The following is a 19,684-nucleotide window of genomic DNA, read 5'->3' on the forward strand; positions in this document are numbered from 1 at the left end:
GCTGCTGTGGTGGGAAGGCGAGTATGTGACCGCAGGAAAGCGGAGGGCATTACTCAGAGGATTTGCGGCATGATCGAAAAAGATATGATGCCAATTAGCACCACTGACGGTGAGGGATTTCGGGAGTTATTACACTACGTGGAGCCAGGATATAATATCCCTTCTCGAGCGACCATTACTACTCTCTTGGAAGCACGCTACAAAAACAAGAAGGCTGAGCTAAAAACACAGTTAGCCGCGGCTAATGTGGCTCTGACGACGGATTGTTGGACGGCACTGACTACAAAGAGCTACTAACGATAGGCTCGTTCGAGATGAGCCAGATCTGCGCAGAATCGATCACCGGCGATCGCCGCCCAATGCGTGCCGGTTAGATTCTTGTCCGACTTGATCCCGACTTGCTCTGACGTCATGCACACGTGGGCAACGATAATCTCACGAGACCAAGGCGGCCGCAGTTCTGAGACGCAGGTAGCGCAGCTGCTTTTCACCAACTGCAAGAGCCAGGCGGACGCAGGCGGACCCAGGGCATGCTGGGAAACGCCGGCCTCTCAGCTGATCGAACAGATGATTGGTTCAGAATCGACTCAACATGACAACGTTTTATATAAACTTTTTATTGATTTTGAATCGGAGGGATTTTAACTGCTATTTGTCTCATTTAAAGGCTTATTCTGTACAGAACACCTGTTGTGAGGCCGATAGTTACGTTTAGAAGTCAGAGAGACTAAATCTCTTCAGATTACAGATCATCTACAGTCTGCTGTTAATTAAAATCAGCAACAGATCCCATGTAGAGCATGCTGACAGCTACTCTGTCATAATAAAATCAACTGGAGACTGTGTAGGAGCTGATATATGGGTCTGATAACATTTTATTAAATCGGAATCGGACCACAGTGTTTATGTCACTTCCTGTTGAGCCCGAAGGCTGCTGGAATCAGCTGGAAAACTGTCCGACTTGATAGCGGACTTTTGTCACCGCCCCCCGCTGCTGCCGCCTGCTCTCGTCTACTTTACAGGCGAGGCGCAGTTCATCTCGAACGAGCCTAGTCACTCGCCACTACATTGGAAACGACTGGCAGGTAAAGTCAACAGTGCTTCTCACGTTAGAGAGACATACAGCTGATAATTTAGCTGACAAACTCAACCAGGCTGTGCATAATTTATTTTGTATTTAATATTATTTTGTATACTACATAAATGCCAATATCTGTACCGTATCCCAACTGGTACAATAAAACATCAACTGAGCAATATAACATGCATTTTTATTCAGTATATAAGCAATATTTTGCTTTTTATATTAAAGACACTATTGATACCGTGAGAAATTTACATTCTCAGGAAAAAAGCCGCGTATCAGTTAATCGATCGATAAAGTCAGTCAACTAATGATTAATGAATTAATCGATAATTTGCATCCCCTAACAGGAGTTACTCTCCCACTCAGCTGAGTCATTAGTTTTCAGAAACAGTTATGCCAACCTTAAGATAATCATTCACAGATGGACACTGGAATAGATTAGATATTTTAATTTGAGATCCAAATTGATAGGGTCACCATGTTGCTCCCTGAAGTTCATCATATTACCTAAGTCGTCGTCCTTCGGATCAGCAAAAAAAAAAAGACAAGTAAACATAAGTTTGTTCTTTTTGTCCATGCTATTGACCGAGATTCCCTTCTGTGATGCCAAATTCACTACATGTGCAAATAACCCAATCTGTGGGCCCAGTCCTGCCTCATTCACTGCATTTATTTGATTTTTGGCATTGTCAGTTGTGACTGGGATATTACTAGTAGCCTACTGGGCCTCTTTTATCTTCCATTCCTCCACTGCTTGTGTCAGAACCTGCGCAAGATGAGTGCTTGTGTGACTCTCGTAGAGGGGGCGTGTCTGCAGCACCGGACTTCTCATCTCCCAGTCTGCTGTGGTGAAGGGAGCGGTTATCGTCACGTAGCTCTCCGTTCCCCTGGACGTCCACCCGTCTGTCGTGAGCGTAACAGACGATGCTCGGGATAGTTCATCCACAACTTTTTTCTTCTCCTGCTCATAAAGATCTGGCACAATCTTTTCGTTGAAGTGGGTGCGGGACGGGATGTCGTAACGTGGCTCAAGCACTTTCAGCATGTGTTTAAAGCCCTCGTTTTGCACGACCAAATATGGCCTCATGTCTGCACCTATAAACACACCGATAGCGTTTGTGATGGCTTTAGCCCGGTCTGATTGTGCAACAAGGGGTTGCTTAAATGCCGCGGTGATAAGCGGTTCTTGAGCAGCTTTCGTTTTCGCTCCTGTCAGTGAAACACCGGGGTGATGTCTCTTCAAATGCGTGGCCGTGCTCGATGTGGGGATTTAAATGACGCGGGGCGTTCAACCTCCTCCGTTCCTCCGCTCGCCATGACCACGCTGTGTGTGGACTGAACACGCGCACAACATTTTTTTTTTTTCAGAAATCAATCCGCGGATCACGTGTGTGCCGAACCGAAGATATTGATCCGAACGGATCACGGATCAATGACGATCCGTTGCACCCCTAATATTACCGTACATTCGGTAAATTGCAGATGTAATGGATTTAATTAGTTTGACATATTCATTGGTAAGCGTTGACTAAGTGAAAGCTCTGGAAAAAACAAACAACTAAATGGACATTTGAGTTGAGATTATTTTGTGACAATAAAATGACAATAAACTGTTTATTGTGGACAAACACCTCTGCCAAGAAACAGACACAATAGGTTTCAAATGAATCATAAATAGGCCTATGTATTAAAAAACAACACCTTATCCGTGTCGTTTCCCGTTCGTTGTCCTGCAGATAACACAAACAAGGGGGGGAGGAGCGAGCTAGCCTCGTTTTGTTTCAGAATACTTCGAAAGTCAATGAGAAGTGCCGTCACCCAACATCGCTTAGAGTGAGTGAGATACGGTTTCTGAATTTGTCCTGCCTTCAGTCTCCTGGTGAGCTGGTCAAAATCTGCTGGCTAACCACAACCGTTAGCATGCTAGCGGCTAACGCTAGCTTGCTGCAGCAGTGAGAGAGAGCTGTGTAGTACAACAAAAAGATGGTGTTTTTTGAAAATTAAACCATGTAAACCTATTCTGGTACAACCTTAAAATACAATGATGAACCGGAAAATGAGCATAATATGGGCGCTTTAATAAGAAATAAACAATAAATACAGAACCAAAAAATAAATGTACACAAAATATAGTAGTTTTAGTTTTAGTTTTAGTATAAGAAAAGGGAGGCTGAATGGGTTGAGTGCAGAATGCAAAAACAAAACGTGAATAAATAAACAAAAGGGCTAGCTAATTTATTAAAGCGGTAACTAATGTTGGAGAATAACACTGATTTAAAAAAGAGTGGGAGGGCGGGAGGAGTTGAGAGTAATACTTACTGGGACAAAGAGAGGGAGTGAAGTTGGGGGAGAAGCGGTTTCGAAGAGGACGTGGAGGAGTACTAAGGTGTGGTGAAGAAGGGAGGATGCCCTGGCAAAGTTAATGAAAGAAAAATTCACTGCAGCAGTTTAACTTCACTAGAGTTTTCAGATGTAATTACTTTGTAGTGCCCCTAAAAGCTGATGAGGACTTTCTATTAAGATTCCTGCAGTCTTTCAAGCTGTTGATGCGTCTGAGTTTTGAATTTGTTACCACTCTTATCCACTCTTTAATGATTTAGTCCCAACCTGACTGAGCTGTCATTGTACCAGAACAATGACCGATATGTCAGTTTCTTTTTGTGTTGGCAGATTCTAAAAAAGATCACATCGAAGGTACAATACACATTCATATACAAATTAAAATGTAGGTTGCGTGCCTCTGTATCCATGTTTGTACTATGTTTTTTTTGCTGTGTAGTAAATATGCAAAGACTTGCAGGTTTACATGGACTAGTCTCGCATTGCCAGACCTTCCTGCACAGCGCTGCGGAGGAGGGTCTGGCTAGTCCACACAGCATTCCCGGGATGGGAGACACATGTGCTCTGGTTTATTGGCATTTTTTTAAACCAATCCCAATCGTCTCGGGCGGTGCTAAGAGCCGGACGGAGCCACGGTGCCGCTGCAAAACAGCCTCGGGAAGGAACTTGTTTTGGGGGAACGTGCGTACAGTCAAAGGTTGTTTTACCCTGCAGAGATCTGAGGAGCAGTTAACCATAGTCCTCATGAATCCACCAGAGTTTAAAATTACAATACAAAGAAAGCGGAAGGAAAAGAGGGACATCCGGCGTCATTTCTGGCCGCAGCGGAGCAATCCCGGAAGGGGAACGTCGTGGATGTAGACTACACTGACTAAAACATGAGATCTTGGACATATGTGGTGGAAAAAGTCAGAATTAGAACATTTTCTCCATCTCTCCCTCTGTCTGTACTGTAATCTCATATTCTTTAGCTGCGAGTGAGCTTCCCATGCCTTTTGCTTCACTTGCTTCTTTTCATTCGGCAGTTTAAATGATGTTTTATAAGTTACGTTTTCTTTCCACCTCTCATCCGTCTCCTCTTTTAATAGTTCTGCCGCTGCATCAACCGCTGTTGCGTTGATAAATCTGCCTTCACACATTCGATCTGTTCAGGCCCTTTGCATAATGCTGTTCATACATATCGTGTCGTATTCCTGTTTCAGTGTTGCATATTGCATGAATTATGTCTGAGCTCTGGAACCTTTCTCTCTCTCGATGTTCGAGGGCAACAAATGGCCTCTACAGGGAGGACAGGTGTGTGAACGAGCAAACTGTGGAAGGATAGTCCCTTGAGACATTTTAATTTCACAGCTGGATGTTGAACAAAATTTAAATTATAACCATTTTAAAATACCACCACCACCTCACAGCTTGCAAGGTACTCGGCAAAAAATATCCTCAATAAAAACACTATGGTGCCTGTTTTAGAAAACGCTACCTCTAATACTCTCTTTTAACTCTGTGGTGTTGTAGTTCTTTCTGTGGCTAGTCCAAATACAATTCGCCTCCTTACGACTACAAATGAGACCAACATGCAACTTATATTGCAGCCAATCTAGACACCAGTCCTAAAATGCCAATGAGGAAATTGGGAAATAGTTTCAGACCATGTTTCTCTGACATCTGACTTTATTTTTATTTATTTTTAGATTTTGTGATATAGGTCTTAAATTGTATTCATAATGGTCTTGAAAAGGTCTTAAAAAGTCTTAAATGTGACTTGGTGAAACCTGTAGGAACCCTGTTAAGATATGTAGGAGTCAGTGTCAGGTAGGGTTGCCCGATTTTCCAACCCCAACAGGTGGCAATTGCCGATATATATTCGCGCAGGTGGCCAATCACAGATAGCCAATATATTCATTTAACCCTATTATCAAGGGAGCGTTGGTCCGATTGGTGCATCCCAAATATTTCGAGCATTTTTCTGCAGCGTTTTCTTCTCAGCACCCTGCAGCTTCAAAGTCCAGACACATTATCCACACATGCTCAGTCACACCAACCTGTACATGTGACCAAAACCAAACTTTCCCGGAGGCCCTCACCCCTGAGGCAGAATACCACATCAATATTTAACCTGTTTTGAGGTTTGTGTTTATGTGAGAGAAAGTGAGACTTTTATTCAGTTTGTCTCAGCTAGGCTCAGTTTATTGCTGGGCGCCAGATATTGATTTAGTAACCTCACTTCTCATAAAAGATCCCAAAATGTGTTCACATACATGCACAAACTGGCGCACTTACCTTCTTTTTTTGTTTTTTTCTCACCTTGACTTTAACAAGTGCAGGAGGAAATTGACTGTCTGCTCGATGATTGAGTCCGTTTTTTTCGTGTTACTTTCAGAATTGCCAAAGCTGTGCCGTATAATTTCTGGAGTTTTCTTTATGTTGGCCCGCAAAGGTTGAGCTGACACAACAGCTTTTCTGATAATAACCTCTACCTTTTCACCCTGCCTTTTATAGTCACTTTTAATCAACATAATGCCTGATCAGTATGCTGTGTAATGAGTCTGGTTTATCTCGCCTTAGCCAAATCTGTTCTGGAAAACATTTTTAGGTCGGGGCTATCGCAAGAAAATATGCAGGAAAAAGAACAGGGCTTGTTATTGCAAAGTAGAACAGTGTTTCCTCTTCTGCTGAACGGTTGAGTGTTTTTTAGTGTGGTATGGTATATATAAAAATATAATATAACCTCTAAATGTTCTTTTGTTTGAAGTGGCACTCCACTTTCAGTCTACAGCTGAAGTCTGTTGGCGTTATTATGAGCCGAGACACATTAAACTGAAGAGCATGAATAAAAAATGTTTTTCGAACATAACAAAAAACAACTAGCTCAGTTATCATGGTTGTTGCTGTCAAAATGTAAAAACCATTCAAACTGTGAAAAACACTGAATCTAAAAGGCTGTCAGGAGTGAGAGTCAGCGACTGTCGAGTTGCTCCTCACAATTAAAAATGACATGATTAGGGTTAAAAAAAGAAAAGAAAAAAGAGAAGGATAATATCCTTAAGATGCCAAAAATGAACATCATATATTAACAAACAATCCCAGAGATATGTTGGCTTTAGGTCGAATGTGGTCAAAATTGTACTGGTTTTAGATCCTTTTTTCATTTATATAACCCATGACGGATCAGAAGACACATTCAAACCTACAAGATCTGGACAAATCACACATAACGATTGACTTTCATCACCCCCGAAACATTTTTATGTCTTGGCAGAAAGAGAAGAGTTCATACCAAACAGCTGAATAAATACAGAGGCAAGGCAACCGGCGGAATCCTACAGCAACAGAAATTCTTGTGTGTTCCTGTGTCAAAACAAGGAAGGACATCATCACCAAGCGTTGGCCTCGCCAATTTCCTATTGCAACCCATGTGGAAAAGGGAGAGAAACGTGAAAAAGCAACATTTGGATGAGATGGTTAATGGAGAGATGAGGGAAACATGTTTCTTTTTTTTTATTATTATTATTACGAACTGACCCAGACTGGAACAGTTAGTCCGATCAGTTGTCATGCCCATATCATATTCATGATCGGCTCAACAAAATGAGGTGCTTCCTCATTGCAGAGGGATCATCTATATCTAAGAACTTTAGAAACTCCAAAGTAAAGGAAAGTCTGATTACGTGCATAACTTGTTCAAACAGAGAAGGCAATTGTGGCGTCTTATAAAACAGCCTTTGGGCTCTTAACAGGTTAAAACACACATGAATACAGTGCACATGGCAATGTTAATTCAGCTTAGCCAGCTCACACAGTCAGCTACGTACATGTCATGACAAAAAGTGAAGTTGTCAAGTTGAGATTTGTTTCCTAGCGTAAAAACAAAACAAAAAACAAATATGGACCCCTATTAAAAAGTTTGAACTTTATGCAGTGCCTCAAAAAAATTTATGAAATAGAATTTAAACTAACCTTTCAGTGCCGGCACATCCTGAATTCTCATATTGTAACACTTAGCCTACACCAATTAACCTAATGGACAGAGTATGCTGTAACTGGTGGCCAACAGCTCCAACTTGTAAAACTTCTACACTGTGCAGCTGATTAACATTAAACATGTCACTCAAACCTAGGCAGTCTAATTGACACATCAAAATCCACCTTTCCATCCAGCTCATACTGTTTAGTCCAATACAACTCCCCATAGTTTGACCACATTTGCAGAGATTGCAAACTTATTAGGTATTCATGTGTGGTGTACGACATGATCAAAATCGGTGGAAGGCAGAATGAGGCTGCAAAAGGTCGTTTAAGACATCGATCCGTAGAGATCAACGTTTTCCCAGGCATGTTTCCTGCTACTGAAGCTGATACCATAGCTTTTGTAGATATCCAGGACAGGATATCTGGGAGATTAGATTAATGCAGATGCATTTGGCTTATATTCCCGAACATGATGCTCTTGCTAAAATAGACACACACACACACACACACACACACACACACACACACACACACACACACACACACACACACACACAGTGCAGCCCGATCTGGCACAGGTGCGTTGTTGTATTGATTCCCTGTAACTGTGCGTTTGTCGATACTGTGTGTGTGTGTGTGTGTGTGTGTGTGTGTGTGTGTGTGTGTGTGTGTGTGTGTGTGTGTGTGTGTGTGTTTTGCATTGCCTCTCAGCCTTTTGATTTATAACATTTGTGTTAACAGGCAGCGATTTGTCAAAGGATAAAACAAGCCCACTTCATTACTCAAACATCACATAAAAGCCACCTGCATGATAGACTCGGCCTGTTAACAAGAAGGCCTTATTAGCTGCGAGTGAGTGAGTGTGAAGTTCATGAATGCCAGGACTAATTGCTGCGTTCCATCTTGATTTATGCCTACCATACACTAGAAGACTCTGAACAGACGAAAGTCTGACACCATCCCACATCCTAACGTTTAAAGCAACACTATGTAACTTTTAGCCCTACAGCTTGTCTCGTTGGAACTACAACTCGCGTCGGGTAGTGCGAGTTGTAGTTCCAACGAGACAACCTCTAGGGGGACCCCTCCCCCTAGAGGTTGTCTCATTGGAACTACAACTCCTGTCAGTTGTAGTTCCAATGAGACAACCAGTAGTGCAAAAAGTTACATAGTGTTCCTTTAAAGACTCATAACATGTAAAGACCGGGGATCTTGCAGGGCCACAAATTGCAAAGGCTACAACTAGATTTGTTTTGAAAAATGTAACCAAGCTAGCATGCTACCAGCTAGCAATAGCTGGTACCTTGAGGGAAAGTTTGCCGATTTTCTGTCCTGCCTTACAATGGCGGCCGTAACCGGAGGGCCTCGTTTATCCGCCAGTAAAACTCCCGTTGAATGACGCGCTTCAGAAGGGTTGTAAATTGTCAACTCTCCCTCTTTACCGTTTAGCTTAGCGCGGCACCATAGCAACCATAAACAAAAATGGCTCTATGCGTTTGCTGCTTCCTGTTTGGTGCTGGAAGCAGCACGCCCATTGGTTGTTGACAGTATTCCCATGATTTAACTTCACTACCAAGACTTAAAACTTACGATAATATCAAACACGTTTGATTTTGTCGGAATGTCAAGACGGGAAAAGTTTAATGACAACCTTACACCAAATGATTGAGACGACGAGAGCGCTCCCCGACTCTAGACTCCCGTGATTTCATTCCGATATTGGAAATTAGTCTGCGACAGTGGAATCGCTTGAAAAATCGTTTGGTGTAAGGTTGGCATTATTTGTGCACATGTAACCCTCGCAGCTGGCACTTCTTTCTGGGTATGTTCTGCTGACGGAGACGAGATCGGGTTTAATGTGAAGGAACGTGAGCGTTTTGTTTTTGTCAAACCCTTAATATGCTGCTGAACTTTAACTCGCCGGATAAGTCATGAATCATCTGCTTTGCTCAGCTGTCTCGCCCTTTGCTCTCTCCGTCTCTCCCTCTTCTCCATCTTTATTACTTACTCGTAATCCTTCACACTCAATCACTTTCTGCCTCTGATGTACTTTGGGTGTCCACCTCTCTATTTCATTCACACTCTCCGGGCTTTCAAACACAGTCTTTTTCTCTTTCTGTCACTGCCTCATGCACTAGCTAGCTAAATTCTGAAGTACCTTTTATATTATCTCCTGTTACAAACAATACATTCAATCTAAGCACCATTTTCCGGTCTTTATGGCAAAATGACTTATTTTTTAAGGCTTTCAACCAGATTTTTATATATATATATATATATATATATATATATATATATTAGTGTGTGTGTGTGTGTGTGTGTGTGCTCTATGTGCATGTGGTTACCTCGTACAGTTTTATTTGACAAATCACAGTTGAGTCAGGCAGGAGCTGGTAACAGGGCGGACCTGGACCATGAACTCAAACCTGCGTGAAATGATTAAAACATGCCAAGTCAAACTCTAAAATCAAAACTAAAAGCGTATTTCTGTAAGAACTAGATTTCTACTGATACGTGATGTTTGAGGCAGACTCTTAGACTTATTTGTTCTGTTTCTCTCTCATGTTTTCTGTCTCCTGTGTTTTTTTTCCCCTGTGTGTTTGTTTCATGCTTAGTTTCCTGTTTTATTTTGTAGTCTCTCTGTTCTCCCATGTTATGTCTTGTTTTACTTCCTTTCTTCTGCTGGTGTGGTTACCTTCCCCCGCCCTTATGTGTTGCACCTGTATCTCGTTGTCTCCCCTGTCTTTTTGTATTGAAGTCCACTTGTACCTCACCTCTGTGCGAGATCGTCTGTTCCATTGTGTCAGCTTTTGAGTGTTTCCTTGTATTCCTTGTGTTCCTGTTTTTCTGATTCCCTATGTTTTTGACCATTGCCTGTTTTTGGACTTCCCCTTGCCTGTTGTTTTTGGAAAACAAAAGTGACAATTTGGCAGTGATATGTTGTGAGCCATGATATTTTAGCCCTGAACAATAAACTTTACTATCACAAATGAACAATAACAGATAGTAAAATAATAAGATGAGGGTACATTTTCAACAGTTAATGTAACTGATTAAATGATTAGAAATACACATTGAAACTTGATTTAGGAAAGCCTATACCCTGTAAAACATGTTTGAACTGAGAAGTCCCCCTACCTTTAACAAATTTATATTATTTGAATTCTTCTTACGTTATGATTATTGCCGATCATTGATATTGTCTTTAATCTATATTTCTCACCATGAATATAAAGCATTTGTTTATCATTTTAAAACATTCTCCACATGGCTAGTAATACAATCCTGATGATGAAATGGTGCCGGAAATGTTTAGTTTTATTTAATTTTTTTGAAACTTATGATCATTAAATTTAAATACTGAGTCTTAGAAATGTTAGCTGTTAACTATAGAACATAAACTGTCCCCAGCATGTTGCTAAAATGCGCCAAAATGCAGAGTAGGGCTGGGCAATATGGAGAAAATCAAATATCACGATATTCTTGATGATGATTTCATGACTAAGTGGGTAAAGGCAAATAATAGAACAGCTAAAACAGTCTGATTAAGTTCTGAAAGTAACATCACTTTACTCTAATGCAGCCTTTAAAACAAGGACACCTACCATATCACCATATTACGATATCCAAAATCTAAGACAATATCTAGCCTCATATCACAATATGGATATATTGCCCAGCCCTAATGCAGATTAATTCAGTGTCCTTGTCAGCTTGTTAGCTACGAACACAGTTATTAAAAGCTACAGAAAATCTCACTGTTTTCCTTTTATATCTCCATTATGTGATACCATGATTACATAATGGGATGGCCCCAGTACCTTTACAGGTGTCAGACATTTTTCTCTGGTCCATGGAGTGAACTGCTGTTGGAGAAACTTAGACTCTGCAGCTTGTCCCTGTGTGACTGTTAAAAGTTCCTGCAGAGTGATGAGTCAAGAGAGAGGCACATTTTATGCCTGAGGCGCTGATGTCAAATCACTCACAGTTGGTGTTTCCAAGAGACGCAAGACTTTAATTTAATTCTTATGTCGTTTTTTTGGTTTGTCCTCCAAATGTCTCTGACTATCTAGATCATCTCAAATTAAAATGGATTAATATTGATCACCAGCACTCCAGAGTGTGTAAATATATATTTTATTCAGCAGAAATGTTAAGACTCATGTCGGACTCCTCTCACTATTAATGATCCATCTTTCCTTTCATGATGACTATGCTGTTTATCTACACTATCTGTGCTGGGATCAGTTCACCTGCTGTGATATTGCAGATCGTGCGTTTATGCATTTGTACTCGGAAGTCGGATTTTCCGAGGTCAAAGTCGAAAACACACCCCCCTGAACTTGGACGACCTCACAGTACCCCAAGCTCAAAATCCAACATGGCCGCTCCGTGCATCAGCAGTAGTGAAAGCTGTCGTAACATACAGTTTATTAGCACTTCTGTCTTATTTGTGTCTCACTGAACCAGTTGTACACACAGTCCTGCCCAACTTCTATCTGTGGACATGTTGTTACGCTGTTTGCACGCACAAAAAAAACAGCGTAATGCGTTGTTATCAATTGCTAACAATGGCTAACCTAGCTAGAGCTAACCCCACAGTGAAAATCTGACTTGTTAAATGGAACGCAGTCAACTCGGGTGTAGTCTCGCATTGCCAGACCTTTCCCCACAGCACAAACGTGCTCGCTGCTCTGGTTTATCGGCATTTCTTTAAACCAATCACAACCGTCTTGGCCGGTGCTAAGCGCCGAGGGGAGCCATGGTGCCGCTGCTAAATAGCCTCGGGAAGGAACTTGTTTTGGTGGAACATATGTATGTTTAAAGGCAGAACGAGAGCAATCCCGGGAGTGGAACGTCGTGGATATAGACTAACTCGGGTGTGACGTCATTCCCAGCTCCGGCTTCCGAGTTCCCGAGGTAAATGGAAGGCTTAACTTTTGCCGGCAGATGAAACGATTGCATCTCAATTTTAGCTGGCTTTTGTTCAACTCTATTGTTTCTATAGTCAGAGATCTACGACTTACACATCACTGCTCTGTTGACTCACTCAGTGAAATACAAGATAAGAAGTTTCCCCGTTGGCAGTATTTGTAGTCTGATTTATTTAGCCGTTAACCATCGGCGGCAGCTTTCATGTCGAGCATGCTTCTCTAATTCTGAGATCTGACGCATCTTCACCTGGATGTTTGGCAGCGGCTGCCGTTAGAGACAGTCGATAGAGATTTATCTGTGCCATCATCTCCATGCTGCTCGGGGATTTGTCAGCTAAGCTCACTTTTACTCTTGGCTGAGCTTCACACGCCTGGCATCATCTACTGTTTTTTTTATTTTATCATTCCCTACATGTTTTGAATAAGATTCAGTTCGCTGTAGGCAACAATTGGCAGAAAAAAGACTCCCCCACACACACACACACACACACACACTTTAGATTTCAAAGAAAGAAATCTGTCGGGACGTTGATTTTTATCACAGCGGGTCAGGGTTTGGTGTGGGGAGGGGGGGAGAAAGAGTTGAAAGACCAGGCCACTTAAAGGTTTCTGCAAAGTGCGGCCGGATGGGAGGAGCAGATGATACGGCTTGATAATAACAGAGGCCTCTGTGTGTGTTGACATAAGACACTTACAGAAATGTTCCTGCTACTCTCATTAAACTGCAGCTACTCACCTCACTGTAATCCCTTGTGCATAATGTCGCCTCATTTCTGAGTATTTTCCAGCAAGTACTCTGTACTGTAATGTCACAACAGGATCCACATCATCTTCTGTTCTGAGCAGCTCATTGGCAAATATAGATGCGTAAGCCTGCTGTTGAGGCTAAGGCCACGTCCGCGCTAACATTAGCTCTGCTAGCTAACATCAAACAAACATTAGTGATCCATGAATGATGTCTTTTTGATAATCTACAGTTTTCTGGTGGTAGCCTTTCTACAATAAGCCGTGGTAAAAGTTACTTTAATCCGTTCAAGGAGTTGATAAGCAGACAGATTAGCTAGCTAGTTGATAAATTGTCTACTTCCACTTTATAAACAACCATAGCAGTTAACGTTAGCTACATCGCTGCTGGAGTGGTCAGCTACTTTAGCGATGTTTAACGTTGGCTACATAACGTTAGCAATATATCTTGTGCAGAGGGAAGTGTCAGGGAGCCGAGACAAAGTATTTAGATGAAGTTTGACCATGGAGATGGGATATGCTCGCTTAGCTTCACCGCAGTCATGTGTGGCCGTGGCGTGCCCTAGCACTAGGGGGGTGGGTTAGAGGTTGAGGGGGGTGGCGATGACATCATCGATATGGACGTATTCGTATTCGCCGTCCAAACGAAGCCAAACAAGAGCCGTATTCAAATTTTTTCACCCTGAGGCCAGGTTTCAAAAAAGTGCCTTTTCAGGTAGTGGGTTTACAGGATTCGTTTGGACGGTCGGCCCCAACGATGCAAAAGATGTGCGTTTGCACAAAAAAAACTTTTCCGTGTGGATGGCCTCTAACTCACTCTTGCATTTACATCATAATAATCCGTAAATGCGTGGCAAGTGTTACCCCAATTTTCCACTGGGCGCATCTGTGCTGCGTTTCCTGCTGCGCCCCGGTTTTGTTCTGTCCTCCGACACGCGCCGTACCACACCGGGAGCGTCTCAGAAGCGGAGCGTCTTGCTGCCCAATTTGCGGATTTCATTGTCTCTAAAAGTGCTTTACAGTTTATTTAGCTAGTATCTACCGTCTACTCCAAGCACTCCTGCAATTAAACTCCATGCCTTCTCTTGTCTGGTGTTGTCCATAAAAAGGATATGTGATGTCTTATTATGTTTTTCCACCTCCAAGATGAATCTCTCGTCGTCCATGGTGTTGTAGAGGAGACATTGATATTGGGGGGGTGTCTTTTGGTAAATTGACTGGATAGTCTTGCCGTTTCACTTCCTGCCCGGCTGTCCGAACAGCTCGTGCGAAAATAGACCTGCCGCGTATATTTAACGGAGTGGAGAAATGCTTGACGCATATTCTGGGAGGCGCTGCGGCGCGGCTGGTGGATTATCAAGCAGTGACTTGAATGGCGATTGCTCGCGGGGGTCGCAACACGCCCGGAACGCAGCGCAGAAGTGCCAGGTGGAAAATAGGGGTTATGGTTCTTTTGAAGCAATATTGAAAAAGTACTGACAGGTTTGCTACCAAAATGTTTGTAAGATTGTATGCATGAAATAGATAATAGATGTTATAACATCCCTTAAAGGAAAAACTACAGGTTAATGCAACTTGGGTATTATTTTTTGATCAGCTATGGACATTGGGCTCACAAAGTAATCCATCAGATCTGGGAACACAGAAACATTGCCAAAGATAGGTTAACTGGGGCAAGAAACAAAAGCAGTCTGACAATCATATAGGCTTTAAAAAAACTTCATAAACAACACTATATTCAAACTTATTTAGAAGAGAAATTAAGCCAAATGGTAAAATGAGTAACATCCAATGCTAACATCTGTCAAAGTTTACGGACCAACCTCCTGGTTCAAGTTTAACCTACCACGTTCGCCGTAGTTGTGTTCAGCCGCAGTTTTTCTGTGCATTGATCAATTAGCAGGGCCACACAGAATGTGGATGCAGAATTTTCCATAGATTTTAAACAAATTTCAAAAATAAAAATAAAACTCCACCCCAAGCAGTAAACACGATTTTCATTCTAAATCACTGCTGAAATCTGTAAAAAAAACAACCGTTTACAACCTGTGTGCACAGTTTAGTGAGGGCAACACTATCATTGCACAAGACATAGAATCAATGGTCGGACCCGTGAAAATAAAATCCATGTTTTAGTAAATCATAGTTTTCCTTTAACAAGCAGGAGAAAGTAGATCTGAAAACATCTTATTGTTTAAGTCCTCCACACCAGGCGTGCGTGCGTGCGTGCGTGCGTGCGTGCGTGCGTGCGTGCGTGCGTGCGTGCGTGCGTGCGTGCGTGCGTGTGACTGCAGATAGCTGTGTCTGGTATTTTGGACTGCTAAGCAGGGTTGACAAAGACACCATCCATACCACAAGACCTCAGCCAGTGTGGCTCCCACAGAAAAGGCCAACACAAATACCACAGAAATGTCTGAGTGTATAGATGAGACCCCTGATTTCTAGCACACAACACACAAATATGCACATGCTGTACGTACAAAACCAACATGCACGCATACACACATTTTAACAGAGACAACATTTGCATAATCTTCTCCTAATTTCTTGCTCTTGTCTGGTTGTGCATTGTCTCACTGTGATAAATTACCCCAAATTGTATCACCATGCCCTTTAATATGGCACTAATTGCCCAATTAGGAAGCTGCTCAGCCTGAGCTTTCTGGTACTTCTTTCAACCAGTTGATATTTCAAGTTTAATTGTATTAAACAACACCAACAACTCACTAACCTTTCACATCCAGTCTTACGCTGCAGCACTTCATTTTAAACAATGTTGAAAAAGCAAAAAGGACGTACAATCTTCATGGTGATGGGATAAAGTGTATTACAGTAAAGTAGTAGGAATATTTTCTTGCAATTCTTTTCTCTTTCCAAAGTAGTGATATGTAGTAGTAGTCTGCAGTCACTTGTAAGATCTGGAGCAGTTTCATAATAAAACTCTTGAAAGTTGAAAAAGTAAAAAGGTGGCAATCTTAGTAGTAGGGCTGTTGGAACGGATTCCGAAACTCAAATGTAATTCAAATAGTAAAAAAAACAATTCTATTCAAATGCTGAAAATACTATGTGATTTAAAAAAAAATATATATGTTGGCTAACGGTAGCTAGCTAACCTCCGTCTTCTCGCCTTGGCCTGTCCGTATTTGAAAACGAAATGCTTTTGGCATGTCATGTCTGATGAACAATGAGTTAGCAGGAGTGAGAAACACAAGGCATTGTGAGGTCTTAACATCACGGAGCTAACGTTGCGTACTGAGTAACGTTCGTACAGGGGGGAGTAACCGGCTGCGGCTTGAATTCGGAAGAAGGATGGGAAATAATTTTAACATTTAACTTTAAAATAGACATCCACCGAGCCAAAATGCTTACGGTATCATTAGTTAGCTCGTTCTTGTTTCCTAACTGCGTGTTATAGTAACGTTAGCTTAGCCGGGAGTTTCATGGACACAGCTAATGTTAATGTTAGCTGCCCTACAGCTGTCAGCGTTAGCTTTGATATTGATATATCATATATTACCTTCTAATAGCTGTATTCTCAGTAACTTGACAATCTGTTAGAAACAGGTTGCTTATTTATCACTAAAATAGTAGTAACAACACCGTTTGGCTTAGCAATGCCGTTAGCATCGTGGCTAACACTATTTTTACTTTGTTTATGACGAATTGTTTCGGCCATAACATGATGTCATTGTGCTAACCAAGCACCGTTAGCCTTTACAACAGAACCGCTTCAATACACTTGTTGGACAATGTTTCATTACAGAGTTCTCTGTTGATTTGTGTTTGTCGCTGTTTGCTCGTGGTGGAAAATAAATGTAAAAGTGGTGTGTAAGAAATGCAATGCGCCCAGCCCAGTCTCATGGCAGTTTGTGAAATGGTCACGTTATTGAATCTATTGATTCGTGTACAGGACACGTTCATGTCGTTATTTTCGTGTGGTGAGCACAAATTTTAAAGTAATGTAATTCAACGGGAAGCATATTTCGTGATCACAGAATGATTACGGTAGCGAGTAGTATTGAGAAGGCGAAAATCCGCGCAGGGAGGTTGGTTGGCGTGGTGGCTGGGTCAAACAACACAGGACTTTCACCCCGGAGACCGGGGATCGCGCTCCGCGTGTTGCAGTTCCTTTCCACGTTATTCTCGTCCTAACCACAACCGTCCCTTTGTTGTCGGCGTCTCCTGCGTGTGACGTTTCTTTCCCGGTTCTTCTTTTCCTAACCACAACCATCCCATTGTTGTGGCCAGCGTGTGGCGTCTCATTTCCCCGTTGTTGCCTTCCACAGAGACCGCGGATCGTGTCCCTGCGCCCGGGATCGCGTATCGCGCGTGGCGGCCCGTCCCGTTGTTGTCGCCGGTGTGTTGCATTTCATTTCCCCGTTGTGGCGTTTCATTTCCCCGTTGTTGCGTCCCCCAGAGCAGGCCAGTGCCCTGGCAGTTCGTGAAATGGTCACGTTCGAAAATAGCGTCCTGTACACACGAAATAAACAAGAAAATCAGTAAAGTTAACCAATCATACATGGTGGTGATGGCGCAGTGGATATGACACGTGCCTTTGGTGTGGGAGATCCGGGTTCAATGCCCACTGCAATACATCCACCAATGTGTCCCTGAGCAAGACACTTAACCCCTAGTTGCTCCAGAGGCGTGCGACCTCTGACATATATAGCAAGTGTAAGTCGCTTTGGATAAAAGCGTCAGCTAAATGACATGTAATGTGACCTATACATAAAATAAATTAGATAAATAAATCACTTCAATAAATCAAAATAATGTGACCATTTCACGAACTGGCGTGAGAGCGGGTTGAATGCGCCATGACGTAGGGCCCCTTCAAGGCCAGGCTGATGTTGGTACTCCGTCTAGTGGACAGAACTTGTAACAACAACCACATGCTGATAGTCGCATTGACGATGCATAAGCATGAGTAGTGTAGTACATTTTAATAACCAGCTGCATTTGAGCATTAAATATTTGAATATAATTTGAATATTCAAAAAAAATAACAAATGCAATTTGAATGATATTGTAGAGGAAGATTGACAGCTCTACTTAGTAGTGCTCTGATGAAGATTTTCTTTCATTGCAAAGTCACACTGTGATGTAGTCTGCAAGTGTAGTTTTATAATTATAACTTGATTATACAGGACATGGGATACGTGTTGAGTGTCGTGATCGTCAGCTCATCTTGAATGTTAAGTCTCACAGTGGGATGGTGGAAAATTTGCATTAGCAAAGCAGAACAGTATGCTGTAAGTTATTACTTACTTATAGTAATTACTATTCAAGCATGTGTTAGAATTGTACAAACACTTCTCGGAAACACTCAGAAACCCCTTTGGAATTATGCTGGGGTCATTAGATGTGAGGATAGCAAAGAACAGAAGAGAAACTAGGTTATTTAAGGCTATTTACAGGGCGAGGAATGTCTTAATGATCTTACTGTATATTCTGAGATGACACATTTTCAACCCTGTCTCCAACAATAATAACTAATTTGCATCAGGAACATAATGTCACCCAGATTTGTTTTTGCCTACTAGATGATGAAACATTTGAACATCTGCAACAAAGTCCAGAATGTTTAACGATTGTCTAACAATATCCACTCCTGGTATTTGAATCATGGTTTAATGTTTTTTTATGGTTATGTTGAGGCAACTCAAAGCACTTAGTTAGGGAAGGATTGTTTATATGTTGAAAAAGTCAGAACCCCTGGGTGTGAAGAAGAAGAAGAAATATGCTTTTGGAAAACAGCATTTTACTTTCTCCTGTTAATAAATAAATAAATATATATATATATATATATATATATAAAAAGTATAGTGTGTCTATATATATATATATATATATATATATATATATATATATATATATATATATATATATATATATATATATATATATATATTAGTATTGCCAGTTAACATGGCCCAGATAGGACTGACGCTAATAATAATTAATAATGTATTCACAAATAACCAGATATAAAAGTCATTGAGGTTTTATAGAAAATAGATTCCATACACTGTCTTCATTAGATTATTGAAGAGAATTCTAATAGTCTGTGTTCATACATTAGTTCATGATGTTTTTTTGTGTAATGAAACAAAAATCGCCCTCTGTTTTATTTCAAACTCAACACGACATTTTCCAGCTTCTTAGTTTCTTCTTAGTCTTATCCTTCCTCCTTCAGGTTATTGTGTAGTATGTCTTTTGCTCTCCTTCTGCCCCCACACTCATTTCATCCTATTTACCTGCTCAGCAGGATCTTGTAAGTATATATGTTTTCTCTGTTGGCTGCACACAGTCTCTTCCTACCAAGAGAACTCTATTATTGTCTCAAACGTAGTTCCCCCTGCATCTGCTTATACACAGGATATGTTGTGATGTGATAGTATTACCTCCTCTGTCTCCTCTTCACACTGGAATGTGTCACTGTTGTCACTTGAGGTCTTTTTTTAAAAACCATAAATTAAAGTTTATTTTCAATGTGTCTCACTGAACTTCCTCTCTCAAAGCCCTATAGTAAACAAAGCGTGTACTTACGTACCAGTTAATTTTGTCTAAATAGCACTCCCCCCGATCTAATCACAACTTTATTTTCCCCTTT

At 41.5% G+C, this 19,684-nt stretch overlaps 1 protein-coding gene across 5 annotated transcripts in view; it reads left to right on the forward strand.

Moving 5' to 3' along the window:
• Positions 1-19,684, forward strand: part of nos1apa (nitric oxide synthase 1 (neuronal) adaptor protein a) — a 207,120-nt gene that overhangs the window by 100,972 nt on the left and 86,464 nt on the right. The window contains exon 1 of one of the 5 annotated variants that reach the window (XM_028588162.1): positions 2,844-2,920. The exons of the other annotated variants lie outside the window; for them this stretch is intronic. Within the exon in view, the coding sequence (XP_028443963.1) occupies positions 2,889-2,920 (32 nt within the window). The 5' untranslated portion in view covers positions 2,844-2,888. Of the gene's footprint in view, positions 1-2,843; positions 2,921-19,684 lie in introns of those variants that run through there. 5 annotated transcript variants of the gene reach the window in all.

Source organism: Perca flavescens, chromosome 9 (assembly GCF_004354835.1).
Source record: "Perca flavescens isolate YP-PL-M2 chromosome 9, PFLA_1.0, whole genome shotgun sequence".
Classification (NCBI taxonomy): Eukaryota; Metazoa; Chordata; class Actinopteri; order Perciformes; family Percidae; genus Perca; species Perca flavescens.